Source organism: Synchiropus splendidus, chromosome 4 (assembly GCF_027744825.2).
Source record: "Synchiropus splendidus isolate RoL2022-P1 chromosome 4, RoL_Sspl_1.0, whole genome shotgun sequence".
NCBI lineage: Eukaryota > Metazoa > Chordata > Actinopteri > Syngnathiformes > Callionymidae > Synchiropus > Synchiropus splendidus.
Genome location: NC_071337.1, coordinates 10,844,991 through 10,863,941, shown reverse-complemented (window position 1 = coordinate 10,863,941; position 18,951 = coordinate 10,844,991). Strand labels below are relative to the sequence as shown.

At 46.8% G+C, this 18,951-nt stretch overlaps 2 protein-coding genes across 7 annotated transcripts; one reads left to right on the top strand and one right to left on the bottom strand.

Moving 5' to 3' along the window:
* The first annotated feature begins 76 nt into the window (after positions 1-76).
* On the top strand, positions 77-3,743 carry btd (biotinidase). 5 transcript variants are annotated; one of them, XM_053861870.1, is made up of 6 exons: positions 84-496; positions 922-1,071; positions 1,146-1,297; positions 1,361-1,538; positions 1,604-2,131; positions 2,971-3,408. In XM_053861870.1, exons 1-6 carry the CDS (start codon positions 284-286, stop codon positions 3,256-3,258), a joined length of 1,509 nt encoding a protein of 502 aa, XP_053717845.1. In that variant the 5' UTR covers positions 84-283; the 3' UTR covers positions 3,259-3,408. The 5 variants fall into 5 exon arrangements, with proteins under 5 accessions (XP_053717846.1, XP_053717845.1, XP_053717843.1 ...); XM_053861871.1 differs by having other exon boundaries at positions 77-126; positions 1,146-1,538; XM_053861868.1 differs by having other exon boundaries at positions 1,146-1,538; positions 3,111-3,743.
* LOC128756959 (serine/threonine-protein phosphatase 6 regulatory ankyrin repeat subunit A) lies at positions 3,365-17,434 on the bottom strand. 2 transcript variants are annotated; one of them, XM_053861859.1, is made up of 28 exons: positions 16,966-17,434; positions 14,857-14,913; positions 14,691-14,774; positions 13,750-13,828; positions 12,847-12,917; positions 11,765-11,968; positions 11,613-11,700; positions 11,336-11,478; positions 11,163-11,270; positions 10,333-10,437; positions 10,052-10,130; positions 9,864-9,978; positions 9,096-9,178; positions 8,973-9,036; positions 8,847-8,915; positions 8,641-8,784; positions 8,463-8,574; positions 7,596-7,670; positions 7,335-7,533; positions 7,176-7,257; positions 6,094-6,211; positions 5,809-6,028; positions 5,657-5,738; positions 5,222-5,305; positions 5,011-5,159; positions 4,875-4,951; positions 4,735-4,814; positions 3,365-4,667 (listed from the first exon to the last, which is right to left on the bottom strand). In XM_053861859.1, the coding sequence occupies exons 1-28, from the start codon at positions 17,113-17,115 to the stop codon at positions 4,589-4,591; spliced, it is 3,000 nt and encodes a 999-aa protein (XP_053717834.1). In that variant the 5' UTR covers positions 17,116-17,434; the 3' UTR covers positions 3,365-4,588. The 2 variants fall into 2 exon arrangements, with proteins under 2 accessions (XP_053717834.1, XP_053717835.1); XM_053861860.1 differs by lacking the exon at positions 14,857-14,913.
* Positions 17,435-18,951: the final 1,517 nt, after the last annotated feature.

Below are 18,951 nucleotides of genomic sequence, written 5' to 3'. Positions count from 1 at the left end.
ACTTTTGGGGCGTAAAAGAACAGAAATCATCGCTTCCGCGTACGACGTAGTCCCATTTCCGCCTTTCAAAATAAGATCATTGTTTACATGCAGAGACCAGGACGATTATCTTCGTTGCGACCTCACGTAGGTGTCTAAATGTAACTCTAGTAAACAAATAATGGTAACCCGTTTATATATGGAGCCTCGCTGCGACGCATGTACAGCGACACTTTCCCACGTTAACCTCTGACCTCCCTGGTGATAGTGTTTAGTCAGCGCTCCAGCTTTCCGGGACGAAACCATGTTTCTGCGCGCTCTGTTTTTCGCTGCTTTGACTCTGTCGTGGAGTCAAACAGAAGCCTCTCTTGGGTCCACGTACACGGCGGCGGTGTACGAGCACCACCCGGTATTGAACCCGCAGCCTTGGCTCGCGTCCTCCCGCCTGGCTGCTCTCCAGCACGTGAAGAAGAACCTGGATCTGTACGAGGAGCAGGCGGCTCTGGCGGCCCAGCAGGTCCATGGCTTTAACAGTGAATTCAATATATTCAATAGGTCATGTTTAGAATTTTTTTTAAAACTGTGGGGCAAGAATGGGGCCAGCTTACATTGGCATTGAAAAAAAAAAGAATATTGGCTGACAAAATAAATATAGAAATATATTCTTATTTTTAATTTTAATACCATTCTAGTTTTCTACCTCAATACAAAAATGTTTCAGCCAATTCGTATTTTCTTTTTTTCTGCCATTTTTCTTTAATGCCAATGTAAGTTGGCCCCATTCTGGCCCCATCAAAAACTTGATATGGTTAACGTCTGCAGTTAAAGTTTACAGAAGTGTTAACGGTGAACCCCACTCTCCTCTTAGAAGATCCGAAGCGTGATGTTGTGTTGCTGCAGGAAGTGAGGAGTGGGCTGAACATGAGTGTGTGTCTCTCCCAGGGAGCACAGATCCTGGTGTTCCCAGAGGACGGTCTGCAGGGCTTCAACTTCAGCCGCTCGTCCATCTCCAGCTACCTGGAAAGCATTCCTGACCCTCAGCAGGAAACCTGGAACCCGTGCACGGAGCCCGGGAGACACGACGGCACTGAGGTGATGTGACCTCAAGATGAGAGCTTGTGATTGGAGCTTGGCTCGAAGTGAGGTCACGCTGGTGTTCGTCACAGGTGCTGCAGAGGTTGAGCTGCATGGCTCGACGGAACGGCATCTACCTGGTGGCCAACATGGCCGATGTACAGCCGTGCCCTCTGCCGTCTGACCCCTCCGCTCCCTGTCCTCCCGATGGCCACTGGCAGTTCAACACGAATGTGGTCTTCAGGTACACAGTCAAAACTAGTGTGACTCCAATGATGTTAGTTCCCTGCCTCTCTTTCTCACGCAGTTCTGAGGGCGTCTTAGTCGCTCGCTACCATAAGAACAACCTTTACTTTGAGGCGGCCTTCGATGCGCCGCCGCGGCCCGAGGTCGTCACTTTTGAAACGCCGTTTGCGGGGAAATTTGGCCTCATCACGTGTTTCGACATCCTGTTCGACCAGCCCACGTTAACGTTGCTGGAGCAGGTGAGAGAGTCGTCGGTGTGTGTGTGTGTGTGTGTTCGATGACCTGACTCTGGCGCCCCCTGCAGGGCGTCCGTCAGCTGATCTTCCCTGCCGCCTGGATGAACCAGCTTCCTCTCCTGGACCTGATCCAGTTCCAGCGAGCGTTCAGCCTCGGAAGCAACATCACTCTGCTCTCACCCAACATCCGGAGTGATGCGCTCCTCATGACAGGAAGTGGCATCTACTGGCCGTCCGGCGCCGTCTACCACCACGCTCGGCTCGGGGACCCCGAGGAAGGGAAGCTGCTGGTGGCCTCGGTGCCGGTTCTGGAACCACTCGGGCAAAACACCTCAGAGATTTACTCGAGTCCGGCCCCTGGCTACTGTCGCAGAGACGGCTGCCCCGCCTCACCGCCGTCCTTCACCTCCACCATGATGCACGACCCGTTTAAGTTCGTGCTACTCAGTGACCTGCAGGGAGAACTCGGCGTCTGTGACGGCGCCTTCTGCTGCCACTTGCAGTACACGCTATCGCCACAAGAGGGCGGTCGAGAGCTATATGCGTTGGGTGTCTTCGCGGGAACGCACACAGTCAACGGCAGATACGCCGTCCAGGTGAGTGAGTCTGTGTCTGTCTTAAACCAATAAGTGTGAATAAAAATTAGTCATTAAAATGATACAGGGGTACCTCGGTTTTCGAACGTCCCGGAATCCGAACAAATCGGAGTTCGGACAAAAATTTCGAGATTTTTTTGCTTCGGATTTCGAGCGAAAATCCAGAACTCGAACGCCCCCGAAAAAAGCTGGAAAAAACATAACGTGCGCGGACCGATCATCTGACCCATGACGCGCTTTGTTTTTGTGTATAACGCAGCCTCTGTATGCAGACGTGTCCCATTAGCTACATTTACTGACTGTTTTTTCTTCATATTGAGGTGTTAAACCTTTCCTGTCTCCACACTGGACCGTGGTAGAGTGTCACAGGGGAGGTGCTGGAGCGCTCACTCCAGGGTTTGATGTCCTGTTGTGGGCTGGAGCTCTGACAGGGATGAGGCGAGTCTGGGACAGAGCGTGACTTGGTTTATGACTTTGTCACAGCCAAACTGCACAGAAGCGCACATTCAGAGCTGGACACGCACCGGGCACCTCTTCACTTCTGGAGAGACGTCACTCACTCAGCAACCCCTCCCACATGCAGCGGCCACACACATAGAGGAACAGCGCACCTGCAGCAGACACTCTACATTCACTCCTACAAAAGACTGTTTTAAGGCTTGCAACGCATTATTGCTTTTTCCATTCATTGTAATGGAAAAAATCGATTCAGATTTCGAACAAGTCGCTTTTCGAACAGCCGTCTGGAACGGATTGTGGTCGAGAACCAAGGTACAAAAGGAAGAATGGAAGATATCACAAAGCTTCTCATAATATTTTGGCTGCTTCCTCACTGGCAGGTGTGTGCTGTCGTGCGCTGTGCCGGGTCCGACCCCAGCTCCTGTGGGCAGGAAGTGGACCGGGCTGACACCCGGGTGGACTTTGTGTTAGCAGGACACTTTGGGACCAAACACGTGTTTCCCTCGGTTCTGGCTAGCAGGATGGTTCTGGAGCAGCCCGAGAACCTGGAGCGGACAGCAGAAGGCGGCGTGACCATGAGACACGGCAACATGTCGGCCGGTCTGGTCACCGCCTGCCTGTACGGACGCCTGTATCACCTGGACCGGGACGGTCAGGACGACGGCTGAAGAGTAGAGGAAACACCAGTGTAACTCACCCGCCTTCAAACTTTGTGTCTCAGAGTGAGACACAGAAGCTCAGTCAGAGTGAGACATCAACAGTCTTTGAGTCAGAGTTTAATAATGAACCTTCACCTTGAAGTCGATACAAAATCTTGATCACAAGAACTGTGAACTGCAAATGTCCAGCGGTTGTCAGACTCGAATGTAAGAAATTGTTGCTGATGCATCAGGTTTATGCCAACTGGAACCAACCTTGTGCCTTGAACGAGCCTCAGACATGCTGGACGTTCCAATAAAAGTATTAAAACTGCTGACCTGTCAAAATGAAACACACCGCTCACATGCACACTTTTGTTCGTACAACCTTCGATGGCAAAGTGTTTCTATCTGAGCCTGGAAAACACGAGTCAGCAAATCTACCACCATACAGCAAGCTTGACATTGTGTGAGCAAAACATTATTAAACAGATTGAATGAAATCCCAGTTTTAAATATTAAATAAATGCAGTCGTGTTTCCATTACAACATGATTTATAATTTTATCTTTATTTACATCATTTTAAAATAAAGAAAGCCAAAATATAATGCTGTGATCTTGCTATAGATTCTAGTGACACAATGTAAAGAAAAGTATGTAGTGAGGGATTACTGTCTTAATAGCAGTAATCTGATAAATTAGAAAAATTGAAACTATTGATAATGCACAATAAAGTACTTTGTGAACAAGGTTCTGAAACTTGAGATATATATATATATATCATCACTTATTACTATATTATCACTATAAAAATAGATAAAATCTTAAATTTGAAATGCATGAATTATAAACTAATAAAATGTCTTAAAAATTAGGATTAAAGTGGAAACAGTAGAAAGGCAACATAAAACATTTCGACATGATGATTGATCATTTTGGAGGAAAATATAAGTTAAACATTTCCAGCTAAACTGTGATCTGTGCTGAAAAATATAAAAGGAAAAAAGTACATGATGCCGTTTGTTTAAAGTATAAAGAGAGAGAACAGATCCCCATCATATCAAGAGGCCGGTTAAAGGAAACAAGAGACATGGGTTTTCAAGTGTGGACGGCTCCGCAGTTTGACTGTGACCCAGTCAGAGCTGCTGGAGCGACCCGGCCTCCAGGACTGGGACTGGAGTGTGCAGCGCGTGGCGCTGAGACAAGGAGCAGCAGAGAGGCTTCTGAATCGGAGACAGCCATTGTTCACAGTGTTGCTGCGAGGACGTGTCCGAGGCACAGGTCCTCCACCAGCGCTGGAGTAGAACCTCCAGAAGACGGAGATTACATGGTAATCAGGGTTGAGTCCACCAGGAAAAGCTACGTGTCCTGCTCCACTGTAGCTCCGAGAATCCGGACCACGGCGGCCAAACCGTTCCTGGCTGCAACATTCAGAGCTCTGCAGACAGAGAGGTCAGAGGTCAGATCTTCTCAGGTGGCGCTGGTGATGTGGGACGACTACATACGTGTGATGGGAGGAGTTTTTGAGGCGAGTGACGTTCTCATCGCTGCTCTTCAGAATCAACAAGGCCACTTGTTCATAGCCCTGAATGGAACAAACGAGAGTCCATGAAGCTGTGTTGGGTCACCTCAGCGTCGACTCTACCTGGCTGCAGGCCAGATGCAAGGCTGTGTTGCCGTCGACGTCCTGCACGCTCAGATCAGCTCTGCTCACCAGCAGCCCTGCAACCAATGAAGCGCTACCATGACTGTGGAGGAGGAGAGCGACCCGTCCTACTGACCCACGGCGTCTGTGTGTCCCAGGTGTGCAGCCATCATCAGCGGCGTGCGGCCAGTCGGCCGGTCCGCCGCGTCGACCCTGGCACCGTGGGTCAGCAGCAGGGAAACACACTCCACGTGATTGGAGAAAGCAGCAGCGTGCAGAGGACTCCTGCGTCAGAGTGTGGAGGCTTCAGAACGTGCCGCTCGCGTTTAGTGAGGAATGAGTCTCACCTTCCTCTGGAGTCGACTGAGTTCACCGTCCTTTTACCGAGAGAGGTGATCAACATCTCCGCCACTGCCTTGTGGTTGTTGGCTCTGGGAAGATGCATGTTGTTACTGTCATTTATTCTCAATGTCACTGACTCAAATCTCTCATTTATTTTATTTTATTTTATTTTGACCGCACGTTTTCCTAGTTCTAGTTCGATCCCCACTGACCATGGCAATAAATCTGATTCTGATTCAGATTTTTGTGATGCAGACTACAACATTTCAAATGACCTGATTTGGACAGCAGGTGGCAGTGTTTCTTGCGCAACACAGAGTAAAAAAAGAAAAAATATTCTTAACAAAGTGATGCATTTTTCAAAATACTTGTGGATCCAGACGGAACCTTGGATTAAATAATGATCTCAAGAGGCGACGTGTGAGCAGGTGTGAACTCACACAGCACAGAGCAGCGGGCTGAAGGAGTTTCCCTTCCAGCAGACTTTGTGCTTCAGCAGCATCTTCACACAGGCCATGTGACCTGCAGAAAACAACACACTTCTAGATGAATAACATCTAGAAGTATGAGTTCGACGGAGGGTTCAAAGTACCATTGTAGGCGGCCCAGTGCAAGGGTGTGTAGCCCCTCCTGTCGGTCATGTGGGAGTGGACGTGGGAGGCGCTAGTGGCCTGCAGCATGACCCTCAGAGCTGCCCCTCGGCCAAAAGAAGAAGCCAGGTGAAGAGGCGTGTGACCCTGGTCGTCCCTGGTGCAGACACTCGCTCCGAACTGAAGCAGGGAGACCACAGCTGCCTCGCGCCCGATCACCGCCTGAGAAGACACCGTAACAATGAGAGCAAGGCTTGGTCATACACAGGTGTGTGATGATGTCTCACAGCTCGGTGCAGCGCCGTCCGCCCCTGCCAGTCTGGGACGTCCACTCTGGCTCCTTTACTGAGGAGGAGGTCGACACAGTCACAGTGTTGGTTCAACACGGCCAACATCAGGGGCGTCCTGCGCACATTAGTCACAGTTCTGGTATCACATGAATCACAGAAATTCACAAGAAAAGGTTGGAAAATCCAAACATGAAAAACTGAATTAGATGGAAACAGACAGAGGCCTCCTCAAATTGTTACATGAAAAAGTTTAACTTTACTGTGGCAAAAATATCGAAAATTAAATATAAATTAATTAATCTACAAGAGAAAAAAGAAACTGAATCAAATGAGACCCACTTCAGCAGGAGAAGGTTTGTAAAGAGAGACTGACAGTGACAAGAGAGAAATACATCTGGAAAGCCAAATGCATAGTAATGATAATAACAACTCAGCGTTTACTCATAATTGTAAATAATAATATGTGGTTATTATCATTTTTATTATTAAACCGAGAGCGCCATCTGTCGAGCTCTGAATCTGCCCATTGCCTGCTGCCCTGCTGGAGCAGCTATAGTATGGTCTATGGTGTGAAAATACAAATAAAAAACCTGATGGTTGACCAACCTCATGTGTTCAGTCGCACCATAAGACTATACAGGTCATTCCCACCAATAACTGGAGAAGCACTCAAGAGAGCGCAGACCTCCACCAAGCTGCTTATTTCCATTCACAGTTACTTAAATGTATTCATATTTGACACCATATTATTGCCCAACATTGCTATGCAATGCAGGAATCACTAACTGCACTGAGCTCAATCGGACAGTAGGTGGCAGTAGCGTGCTGTTCCAGGCCTCTCACGGTAAGACATGGCTAAGCTTAACTAGGACTTTAAACCAGACCCAGTTATTTTGAAGTCTTCATCCTCAAACTGATGCTTTACCTCGTGGGGTCACAAGGTCACAAGGGTAGTGTTCAGTCATATACGCCGTCACATGCACGCCCTGATATACTGTCACCACTCTGACTGGCTGAGGCTGCTATAATAAACCTGGTCCGCTGGTCTGACAGTGGAGGAGTGGTGAAGAAGAACTCACTCTCCGTGGGCGTCCTGCAGGTCTGCAGCTCCGCCGCTGCTCTTCAGGAGCAGACTCAGGCACTGGAGGTGACCGTTCGCCGCTGAAACCGAAATCCCAAACTGCTGAATCTTCACTTTCCCCGACAAACTCAAACCATTCATCAGCAGACGGGTTTACCTGCAGCGTGCATCGCTGTCCTGCCGGCGCCATCCTGGAGCAGAGGGGAGGCGCCGTGCACCAGCAGGAGAGAGACACAGTCCTGGTGACCTGAGCTGGCGGCCAGCGTCAGAGCCGTGCGGCCCGCCGCGCTGCATACGTCCACCTGCTGCAGGAAGGTTAGGAGGACCTCGAGGGAGTCTCTGTGTCCGTGGTGAGCCTGGACAAGGTCACATGACTGGCTGAGCTCTGACCTGATCAATAAGAGGTCATTGAACTCACCGCCAGATGGAGCAGGCTGAATGGTGCACTGCGGAAAAAGTGGCTCAGCACGTCCGGTCCTGAAGTCTCTATCAACTGAGAGAGAAATGTCTTCATTGGCAGGGAGTGAACATCAGCGGCCCGGGGGCCACGTGCAGCCCTTGGTCTGGCCCTTAGGAGGTCAGAGGAAAATCTAAAACTGATCAAGCGGCAAGATGCCTGTTGGCTTTAAATTCCCATACAGACAGATGTAAATACCACTTTATTTTATACTCTTTTCAGTCCCTAGTTTGATTCTTTTTTTCTTATTGTTTTCTTCTTCGTCTCTCTCTTTCAGCTTCTCCCTTCAGGGGTGGCCACAGTGGATCATCCTCCTCCATCTCACCCTGTCCTCTTCTTCCTCGTCTCTCAAACCTACAAACCTCATTCTGGACTAGTGTGTCTGGATCAGACCAAGGCAAAGTGCAACCAAGGTGCCCCCTGCTGGACACTGACTGTATGTACGCAGCCCTCATAAGAGAAGAACTACAAACCTGATCATAGGAAGTGTTTCTGTCAGCTCACTATGTTACATTCAAAACTTAAAAAAAAGAAATTATAAGATCAACTCTCAAAATAAGACATGAATAAAGTGCCATATATTCATATGTAGAATGATACAAGTAGGCATAATAATAAATGTATTGTTATTTGTAATAATGCAGTACTACTTCAACTGCTAATAATACTTCTTACCCATCTTCCATTATTAGTTTTACCATAAATTTCCCCCTTGACAACTCAGAACTGCCCCTCTATATAACATGGAAATGTGATTTCCCTGGTCAACACACCCTGTTTATGTGAGTCTGTGTTTCTCACTTTGACTCACGCCGCAGTGATACCTACATGCAGCAGGGTCAGTGTTCGGCCGCTGGCTGTTGCATAGTGCAGTGCGCCGTAACCCTGGTTGTCCTGAATCTTGAGGTCAGCGTCATTACTCAGCAGATAATCCAGACATCTGCCAACAGAACACCAGTGAGACACGGTGGACTGGCTGCCGGACCATGTCGCTGACAGGACTCACTGAGGGTCAGAGCTGGTGGCAGCAGCTGCGTACATCAGAGGGCTGCAGCCCTTCCCGTCACGCTCATTGACGTTGGCCCCGGAGACCACCAGCGCAAACATACACTGGAAGTGACTGTGTGCCGCTGCATAGTGAAGAGGGTTCCTGTGAGAGATGAGGACGTCAGGTCCCAAGACTCAACTCCATCCCCTCCTTCGCTCGCTCACCTTCCAAACTTGTCCCTTCGGTTCAGGTCCCCTCCAACGTTCAGGAGCATTTCCAAACAGTCCAGGTTTCTGTGGAGACAGAGGCTGAGGAATCAGAGCCAAAGCACAGGGGCAGGAGCAGCTCACCCTCCAGCAGCTGCTGCGTGCAGACACGTCCTCCCATAGTGGTCAGAGGTGTCGGCATCGAAACCTACACAAACCAACAGCATCAGTCGAAGGTCTCCACGTGAGGACGAGCAGTCAGTTCACCTGAGAGGAGGAGCTTGTCACAGCACTCCAGGTGGCTGCTGAGAGCGGCCAGGTGAATGGGGAGGAGACCGTGAACGCCGCGTCTGAGAGGAGCAACGCCAGAGCAGGAAAATTCATTGGAACATGATGATTATGCTTCACAGGAGCAGGTGCAGTGTTTCAAAGTGAAATAGGCAGCAGCAAAAGCTTCACTGCATCTCAACACAGAACGTTGGTTTCTTTCACATCTAATATTCATTTCTTCCTTCTTCGTTTGTTGGTACAGAAGAGACACCAAAAATATTTTTGAAAAATTCATCTCTCTCTCTCTGGTGAATCTTAAGCTTTTTCAGACCAAGAATCGCCTTCTGAAACATTTCTTTCTTTTTTTTTATATTCCAGATGGGTTCACTATTGAAGGTAGTGTCAAATGTCACATTAAATATTAATCATTATGGGACTGGCAGATGGTATTATTAAACAATAATAATAACAACAACAACAACAATAATATATATTATATATAATAATAATATAATAATAATGTAATTATCATATAATAATATAATACATAATCAAACAATTGAGGGGCCGAAAAACATCAAAAGTGTTTCTAATTGTAATATTTAATCTGTTTAATATTATTAAGAAAGCTACAACACTGTCTTTGCATTGGAAATTTGAATTGCTTTTTCGTGTAACTAAGAATAAGAATAAAAAAAGTAGCATCAAACTTTGGTTTCAAGACAGTCAAGTTCAAGTTCAAGACATCATCAAACAGTGACTGACTTCAGCACATCGGCCCCATGCTGGAGAAGAGCTGTGATGATGAGGTTGTGGCCGTAGAGGGCAGCCAAGTGCAGAGCACTGTTCCCACTGTTGTCCTCGCTCTCGATCGCAGCTCCTGCACAGACCAGGTTTGGTTTTGTTTCAAGGCCAGAATATGGATTCATGCGGCGCTGAGTCTCGTCTCCTACCACTTCGGATGAGGGTCCTGGTGCAGGACAGACTGCCGTTTGCTACAGCCGAGTGCAGAGGGGTCTTTCCACTCTGGGTCTGGACAGGACGTCAGGAAAGCTTTTTAATCTAAAACTTAATAATGACCTGGCAAAATCAAATAAGTGCAGCAGAATTCTGGAAAAATATTCTATTGATGGTGCAAGTTGGTAGCTACAATGGAAAGCTTTTACGTGTGTGGTGAGATATTTCAAGCGTAAACACATGTTTAGTCCACATGTTTTGAGTTGCATCAGTGTACCTGCAGGCTCAGACAGGCTCCGTTGACCAACAGTATTTTCTGACACAGCTCGCCCTGACAGGAGGAGGAGGCGTAGTGAAGGGCTGAAAACCCTCTGTTGTTCACCTGAGGACAGAAGCAGAGCATTGAGCAACACATTTGGGATTCAGAGGCAGAAACTGGACTTCAATATGGTAAGTCAAGACCATTAACATGGTGTCGTAAATCGAACCACGTGATTCAAATACAAAGAAATCCTAAATACAGACACATTCTTCAGATCTCACAGAAACACTATATATTTTTACTCCTGTGCCTCTTTCCAATCCACATTTTCTTGTTATTTTTTTCTTACAGACAATAAATATATTCATTAAACACAAAAAATATTAATAACTCCAACCCTCCTCTTATCATTTTGCTCTACTACATAACACTAACTATAATAATATATGCCTATATATATTACATATTCTACATTTTGGACCTAAATTCTGAAAACATTCTTGTAAGCATTGCGCTAAAAAGTATAATACCATTGGTGTATTTCACCTTTTTTTCTAAAATGCATGTGTACTTCAACTTCAAATCCAGTCCAGATGTTCTCGTGATATTGTGTAGTATTTAAGATCATTTTCCAGTACAATTTTGAAGCTTTCCCTTTACATAGAATCTGTATTATTAAAGAAACATAAACTCTAGCTGGCTATCATTGACCAAGTTTAAGGTTTTGCTAGATTTGTTGTTTTGCTTTTAGCATCTAGGTGAGATGGCTGTTCAGTTATTACACTGCTGCTGCTATGTCACTCCCCCGACTGCATCATCCCGATAAAGACTCTTCAGCCACACACCTGGTTAACTTGAGCGCCACACTCAACCAGGGCAGAGACCACCAGGTTGTGTCCTTTCAAACACGCCAGATGGAGCGGAGTGTTTCCATAGATGTTACTGGAGTTCACCTGCACACAGCAGGGGCCAAACAAGTAAAGAAACCAGCGATGGCAGGAGGTGTCGGGACACGTACCGAGACCCCAAGCTGCAGCAGGTAGCAGACGGCGGACATGACCCCGTTGTAGGCGGCGAGGTGGAGGAGAGTGTTGTCCATGGCGTCCACGCAGTCGATGTCTGCGCCGTTTGCCACCAACAACTCGAAAATATCAAGGTGACCTGAAGGAGTAGCCATGGATGGACTCACTGCCACAACAATGCACTTTACTCCGGGATTTAACAACAGGTGAGAGTCTTTCGACCTCATCCAAAAAGAAATTTGACCTTTTTGGGAAAAAAAAAATCTCTGTTACCCAGACAGGTTGCCCAGTGGATGGCTCTGATTTGGTCCTCGTCCTCTGCATTGACATCTGCTCCTTTGCACAGAAGCAGCTGGACCATCTGCGAGGTCAGAATAAGCTCCTTTACACAATCTGAGTGGGAAAGTCTGATGTAAGAACCAGACCTCCAACAAGTGCGCGCCGTCGGTGGCATCCAGAAGTGGCGAGGGCCCGTCCTCTTCAGCAGCGTCAGGGTCGCTGGGCGGAGGAGTGGATGGTTTGGTGAGTCTCAGGCTGCGGCTGCTTGCTGCTACGTGGAGCGGCGTGACCTTTCTCTTGTCCTGAGCGTTCACATCAGCACCGTGTTTCAGCAGCATCAGCGCAGACTCCTGGACCCACAGCAGGCATGAACAAAGTGATCACTCCCCCCCAGTAATATATATAAACAAGAAGTCCATCTCTTCATAAATCCTCTTTGGTCATCTTCTTGCTTTTATAAATTAAAAAAATGTATAATTTTAATATTGTTAATTTATTTCTAATATATCTAATACAAATGTTTACCTGGTGATACATTTTTAAAATGAATTAACAGAATATTTTGTTGTAATTTTCAAAGTACATATAATGTTGTTAGCATTTTCCCCATCACCATATCATGTAAAAAACATTTCCACTTCATCATGCTTTCATAAATTAAAAACTTATATTATTACAAAACATCTTTTCCCTACAGTACAGCAGCTTAATGTGTTATTCTACAGAGCAATCTTTTAATTTCTCTGATAATTTCATCATTTTTTTAGGGGGGAAAAAACATTAATATTACATATCTTCCTATTTTTTGCTACTTGACATCCTATTTTCTTCCACCCCATATGTTGTCTTCATCTTCTTCTTTTTCTTTCGGCTTCTCCCTTCAGGGGTCGCCACTTATTACATGGTAAAAGAAAGACTTCTAATTCGCCATTTAAAATTATTATTTTTTTAACTTCAAATATAGTTTTCTGTTCCCCTTTGAAGCGATTAAACCTGTTGCAAGCTACTACTTAAATTTTCTGATCAAACTACAAGCATAATCTAAATAAATGAATGTTGCAATGCCATCTGATAATATTCAGAATATTGTTTCATGATTCATTCTTTCTGTATGTCTAATATGTGACTATATAGAACTTTGGGTTTTGAAAAATAAGTAGCAGAGTGAACTGTGAAACCAGATGAGAAGCAAATGTTGGACTCAGAAACAAGTAGTGTAAACAGTTACCGCACTACAAGAGGCGACAGCTTGATGCAGCGGAGTCATCCAAATATTGTCTTTGGCGTTAACTTTGGCTCCTTGAACAGAGTGAAAATTGACATAAGGAAAGTGTGCAGGGAACAGACAGAGAAGTCGACAAGTGGAGCAGGAAAACAGCCTGTAACGTGGCAGTGCTGAGGCCAGAGACAGCGGTGAAATCAGAGGATGTAAACAGAGAACATGTGGCCCATAGAGGAGGTGTCCTTGCTGGCCAATGGTGCCAGATGGAGCGAAAACTCCCATCATCCTGTCTGGCGTGGCTCTTTTAAATAGCCCTGAAATGCACCTGTCGCTCTGCCTTCACACGCCTGGGAAACAGTGATCACACGCTGCTGTGTTTGCTGACGACGCCCAGAGTGCTCAGGTGACTTCACAGAAATGGGAGCACGCGGACACCTCTGACACATGACTGGTGTCCGGGGTCTGAAAGTGGCACAGGACACAGACTCCCTTCTTACAGAGAGCAGTTGAGAATACACTCAAATGTATTCAATATCTTGCATTATTGAGTGAATTTGTTTACATTTTGTTGTGCTGTCACGCTAGTGGGCATGTGCACATGTGACATTTTGGGGGGCTGGAGCTCAAGCCAGGGGCATCCATTGCAAACTATATCATTGTTGTTGCTGAGTTGGTTCATCGCTGAAATAAATCACCTTCAAACTTCAAGAATTTAGGGTTTGGAGGGGCACTTTTCACTTATATGCAAACAGGGCTGGTGCTAGGGGCCCCTCTATATACGTCCCTGCTGCATGCTGCTGTCATCAATTCACATCATTTGATGCACAATCTAGATGTCACTTCATCTAAAACGAAACATTTTTGGCAACACTGAGCGTGAACAAGATGTTCTTGAGGGACAGAAGGTACCTGAGAGGATGAGCAGCTCAATGATGTCAGCATGGCCAACGTGGGCTGCAGCGTGAAGCGGAGTCCGCTGCTCCTCGTCCTGTAAACACATCTTTGATTTATTCTGTTATTGCGTGACAATTTGAAGAAGACTCCGATCCCCCCAAACACACACACACACACACACACACACACACAGAAAACACTCCAAACTGCAGTAATCTGATTCGTCACCGCGACAGACAGGCATCCTGAAACACTCTCTGCGCTGACCATTGCAGCTTGCTGATGCATTTATCTGCTCCTCTCCACCGTAGCCTCTGCAGAGTGGGCTATAAACACAAGTCATGTGACCACCGTGGGCTGCAGCTTATGTTGCTGACTCCAGGAAGAATCGGGGTGATGACATCAGCATAATTTACAACACGCCACAAACGCAAACAAAAGCTAAATTAGAAATATTTGGGGCTAAATAGCGTGTGTGAGAGCATCAGGTGAGGGCTTCAGTGACTCCATAGATCTGCCACACTGTTCCCATGTATTGAGTCCCGCACTGCTACACTGCAGCTAACACACTTCCTATACAAGACTGGATCAGATTTGTGTGAATTAATTAAATTCTTATCCTGACAAACCGGGTTTTAAGTTTATCAGCTCTTTCACATGCTGCTGTTTACCCAGGGTGTTTTAATACCACTGAATAGCTTGCATTTGCTTTTCAATGAAAAACTCTCTTTAAAATTACGGACAGAATTATTTTTTTGGAGAATCATATCTTTTCCTGCTTGTTTTGCCCTACATTTGTGGTGTAATGGCACAAAAATGCACTCTTCTGTCAGTGATTAAAACTATATAATACAATTTAATACAACTGATTATTAACGTGCTGCTGGAAATCCGATGAGCCTGTCCCACTGCTGCATGGTATAAACAAGACTGAGCCTCAAAACTGAGGGGCCGACCTGAAGGTTGACATCTTCATTGTTGAGCAGAAGAGCACGAACTTCTTCGGCACTGCCGCTGAAAATGGCTCTGAGCAGAGGAGGCTGTGGAGCAAAGACAGATATGGTGTGGATTAGCGCAGCAGAGAAGTCGCCGGTGAAAGATGACAGCTTCACTCTCCCTCACCAGAAATGAAGAATGAAGTTTACCAATGTGTTTTTCACTACCGTGGGGCGGAGCCTGCTGCAAGGGCAACACAAATGAATGAATTCCAATTGAAAAAGAAAAGACATTTTCATTCAAAAGCACGAGAATAACTTTTATCGTGGTAGATCGACACATGCAAATACGTAATGAGTTGAGGGGCCAAACGGTGTCCTATATGTTAACTGCAGGCTTGGTTTAAAACAGAAGGATGAACGGGGACACATTTCAAATCTTAAGTTCAAAATGTCTCACCACACAGCAGCACAACTTCCTTATGTTTTCTTTTCACCCATGGCGTGTAATTGAATTCGCGCTCTTAGTTTTAATGGTGAAAAGTCACAAATAATGCCTTTTATAATGGTCTCCAGACCATATAAAACTTGGTTGTGGGCCACACATGGCCCCGGAGCCAGACTTTGGATGTGCCTGCAATGAGTCTGAAAGTATTTGTCACGTTATGTACAGTATTTAGTAGCTCTATAGTACTTCAATTACAATGGATGAACTGCTCAGTGACATCTGCAGGAGACTCAGAGTAGAACGGAACGGTTCTTTATTTGGCAGAGCCAGACATTGGAGCACATAACTGTGCTCAACAACAGTGGTCCAAGGTCCCACCTCTGAGGAACACCGTTTTTGTTGCGTGTCCAGAAAAGATCACCCTGAGACTCAACAAGATTCACCGTCCAGACTGCGTGTTGCTCATCATCCTCCAACTTCCCTAAGATGGGGGAAGTTCATCTGCATATTAAAGGATGTTTTGATATTGACCTGATGAGTCAGGCCGACCTTTGACCTGCAACATGAGCGTGGTAAATGATCCCGTCTCCTTTAAATGACGGCGGTGCCACCTTCACTGGAATGTCATCAGCTTTGAGCTGCAGGCGGTGAGATTCGATTTATGCCATTCAGTCATTTATATATACACAACTCCACCTTCTAAAAATAGGCGAGGCATGTTGCCCTCTGTGCTGTGCATATTAGCCTGACGACAACTGAACAAACTCTCAGATTAGATAAGATCCACGATGACTAGCAGACTAAACCTTCCATCAGTGCCAGGTTCATGCAGCAGCAGCTGCCACAGGACGATGGAGATGACAGCAGGAATTGTTCTTAATGCTGGACATCACAGGGGCCCCGGGTTTGTCTGACAATCTCTATTAGATTATAGAACAATGTTTAAGCAGCCATGGAAAACAACTGGTCAAAGACGTCTAGGTGTTACGGAAATGAAACCAGTTTCTTAGATGTCAAGTCTGAGAACCAACTTCTGAGAGCATGACTTTAGAGCAGGGGTCTTTGAGTTGATCTGAAAAGGGCCAGAGTACTGGACACCTAGACAGCTGAGATTGGTACAGTACAAAACCGATAATTTCCAGAGTTTAAGACAAGACAAGAGCAACACTTTGAGTTGAAGACATCTAAAACCTAAAAGTCTTCACAGTACAAGCATAAGACCAAAACATTAGGACCTGGAAATACCAGAAGGCTTCAGCTTTCGGGAGAAAATAATTCCCTTTTTGGAATCAGGAATGAAAGTTTTCCAACTTTTGTGAGGAGCCCCCATGTCAAACTTGTGATTCTGGTCCCAGATCATCCGCCCAAGAGACTTGGAGCCGACCACAGGTAATGATCCCTGCGAGTTTATCGCTCGACAGACGACACGGTCAGGGAAGAGTCCAGTCATTTAAATGGTTCTCCCCTGATACAGCCATGAGAAGCGCTCCGCTCTCAAGTTCATGTTTTCAGCAGCGGTTGTGCTCAAACCAGAAGTGTCACCTGCAACTCTCCTGGAGCCTTTCAGTGGTTTACAACCGCCCCCACGTATAAACACTGGACTTCTGTCGTATGTATTCAAGCTCGGTGTGTTTCGTTTCCCAGGGAAATATGCATCCTGGATCAGACTGTGGGCACTTTCCCCTCCTCTAGCAGCTTCACGGTGACTCCAGCTCAGCAATATGCCTCAGTATATTGGAGCTATATTTGGGTGGAGGACATGTGTCTGCAGTGGGATGTATTTTTATGCAGCAGCATCAAGGCTTGAGTTCAGGTTTAAACGTGAAGTCACGAGCAAAGCCAACCTACCTTGTCTTCCTGAGCCCTGGGAGAGGGCTGATGGTGTCTGTGGTCAGGGGGCGGTTTGGGCCAAAGAGGCCCGTGTGAAGAGGTGGGTTCATCCTCCTCCACCTCCTCCAGCACCACGATGCACACTCTGCTCGCCCGCTCTGATCGCATCAGGATCCCGGTCGCCCGACAACACAGTCACTCACGCTCACTTCCTGTTGACACAATCCAGCTGCACATGTGTCGGTAGGTCGTCCCTGGAGCTGCTGTGTCCTTGCGGAGAGAGGCTGCACATCTCGCGGTCTGATCCAGATCAGGCCGTCCTTCATCTGTCAGCGCCGCTCTCCCCTCCCTCACCTCCAGCAGCAGCAGCAGGGGAGTCCTCTGCGGCAGATCGAGCTCAGACAGGAAGCTCCGTATCCTCCCGGCGCACACGGACCCACTCGCTGTGGGCCGAGTGGGAATGCATCACCGGCTTCCAGGCAGACTGCTGAAGCAAGCGCTTTCAGCGGGAGGCGCGGTGAGGAGAGGGGAGGGGCGGAGCCGCGGGAGGGAGGGAGATTCAGAACAGTCCCAGCACAACATCCTGGAAATGAATGGAGATGGACAAGAAAGAGAGAAGAGGCAAGGTTAGAATGGGAGGAATTCGCAGCACAGCATGTTTGGAATGTGCACATCTGGGCGGTGAGTGAAAGACCTCAACAGCAACCACAAATATACTTAACCAAAACTTTTGTTTTTGCTCCCATTTGTCATGAGATGGACTTAAAGATCACAAAATTCATTCCAGATACACAATATCACCATTCCTCTCAAACACTGTTCACAAATCTGGGTGATAGTGAGCACTTCTGCTTTGCTGCGATGATCCATTCCACCTCACAGAGGCGCCACATCAAGATGCTCATCTGACATCACAGGTGATGCACAGGTGAGCCTCAGACTGTCCACAATAATTGTTGCTTTATTGGGCGTCTGGAGACTCAGAACCAGTCAGCATCTGGTCTGACCACCATTTGCCTCATGCTGTGCAACACATCTTCTTCGCATCAGATTGTCAATTGTGGCCTGTGGAATGTTGGTCCACTCCTCTTCAATGGCTGTGCGAAGTTGCTGGATATTCATACACCAGTCATGCACATCCCAAACACGCTCAATGGGTGACATGTCCGGTGAGAATGCTGGCCATGCAAGAACTGGGACATTTCCAAGAATTGTGTACAGATCCAATGCAAACCAGTTTCAGCAGCTGTGTGAGGACGATCTTGGAGGTGAACCTGCTGGATGTGGAGGTCCTGGGCTGGTGTGGTTACACGTGGTCTGTGGTTGTGAGGCCGGGATGGATGTACTGCCATAGTCTCTGAAACGCCGTTGGAGACGGCTTATGGTGGAGAAATGAGGATTCAGTGCACAAGCAACAAATCTGGTTGACATTCCTGCTGTCAGCATGCCGCAATTGCACGTTCCCTCAATGCTTGCAACATCTGTGGCATTTTGCTGTGTGACAAAACTGCACATTTCAGAGTGGCCTTTTATTGCGGACAGTCTGAGGCTCACCTGATCAGCATCTGTGATGTGGGTTGGACTATCGCAGCAAAGCAAAAGACAGATTTGTGAACAATGTGAGAACTGGTGACATTGTGTATCTGGAATGAATTTCAGATCTTTAAGTCCATCTCATGACAAATGGGAGCAAAAGCAAAGTGTTGCGTTTCAGTTGAGTACACATCAAGTGATTGCGTCTATGTATACACACATCACGCGTGAGACGAAGCCCATGCTCATCTAAAATAGCAACCGCTGCCTCTGTTTTAAAGGGATGATGAAATATTCAGGAGTAAGGTGGCAGCTGTGCACCTCAGGTCTCTGGCTCGTAAAATGTTTGGAATGTATATGGGGAGAGGGGAGCAGAGGGAGAGTGGAGGTGCCATTTTTCCACTCAAATTCACAGATACACATGCAGAGTCCAGAAAACAGTTTCCAGTGAGAGTAAAATGTTGCAGTGAG

What these genes read in the sequence shown, in the direction of transcription:
- btd (XM_053861867.1), top strand. Translation starts at nt 284, where the DNA reads ATGTTTCTGCGCGCTCTGTTTTTCGCTGCTTTGACTCTGTCGTGGAGT. An exon ending in GGAGACACGACGGCACTGAG is followed by an intron (nt 1,072 to 1,145) that starts GTGATGTGACCT and finishes TGTTCGTCACAG; the next exon opens with GTGCTGCAGAGGTTGAGCTG. An exon ending in CGTTAACGTTGCTGGAGCAG is followed by an intron (nt 1,539 to 1,603) that starts GTGAGAGAGTCG and finishes CGCCCCCTGCAG; the next exon opens with GGCGTCCGTCAGCTGATCTT.
- LOC128756959 (XM_053861859.1), bottom strand. Translation starts at nt 17,115, where the DNA reads ATGCGATCAGAGCGGGCGAGCAGAGTGTGCATCGTGGTGCTGGAGGAG. An exon ending in AGCCCGCTGCTCTGTGCTGT is followed by an intron (nt 5,306 to 5,656) that starts GTGAGTTCACAC and finishes GCATCTTCCCAG; the next exon opens with AGCCAACAACCACAAGGCAG. An exon ending in GGGACACACAGACGCCGTGG is followed by an intron (nt 4,952 to 5,010) that starts GTCAGTAGGACG and finishes CATTGGTTGCAG; the next exon opens with GGCTGCTGGTGAGCAGAGCT.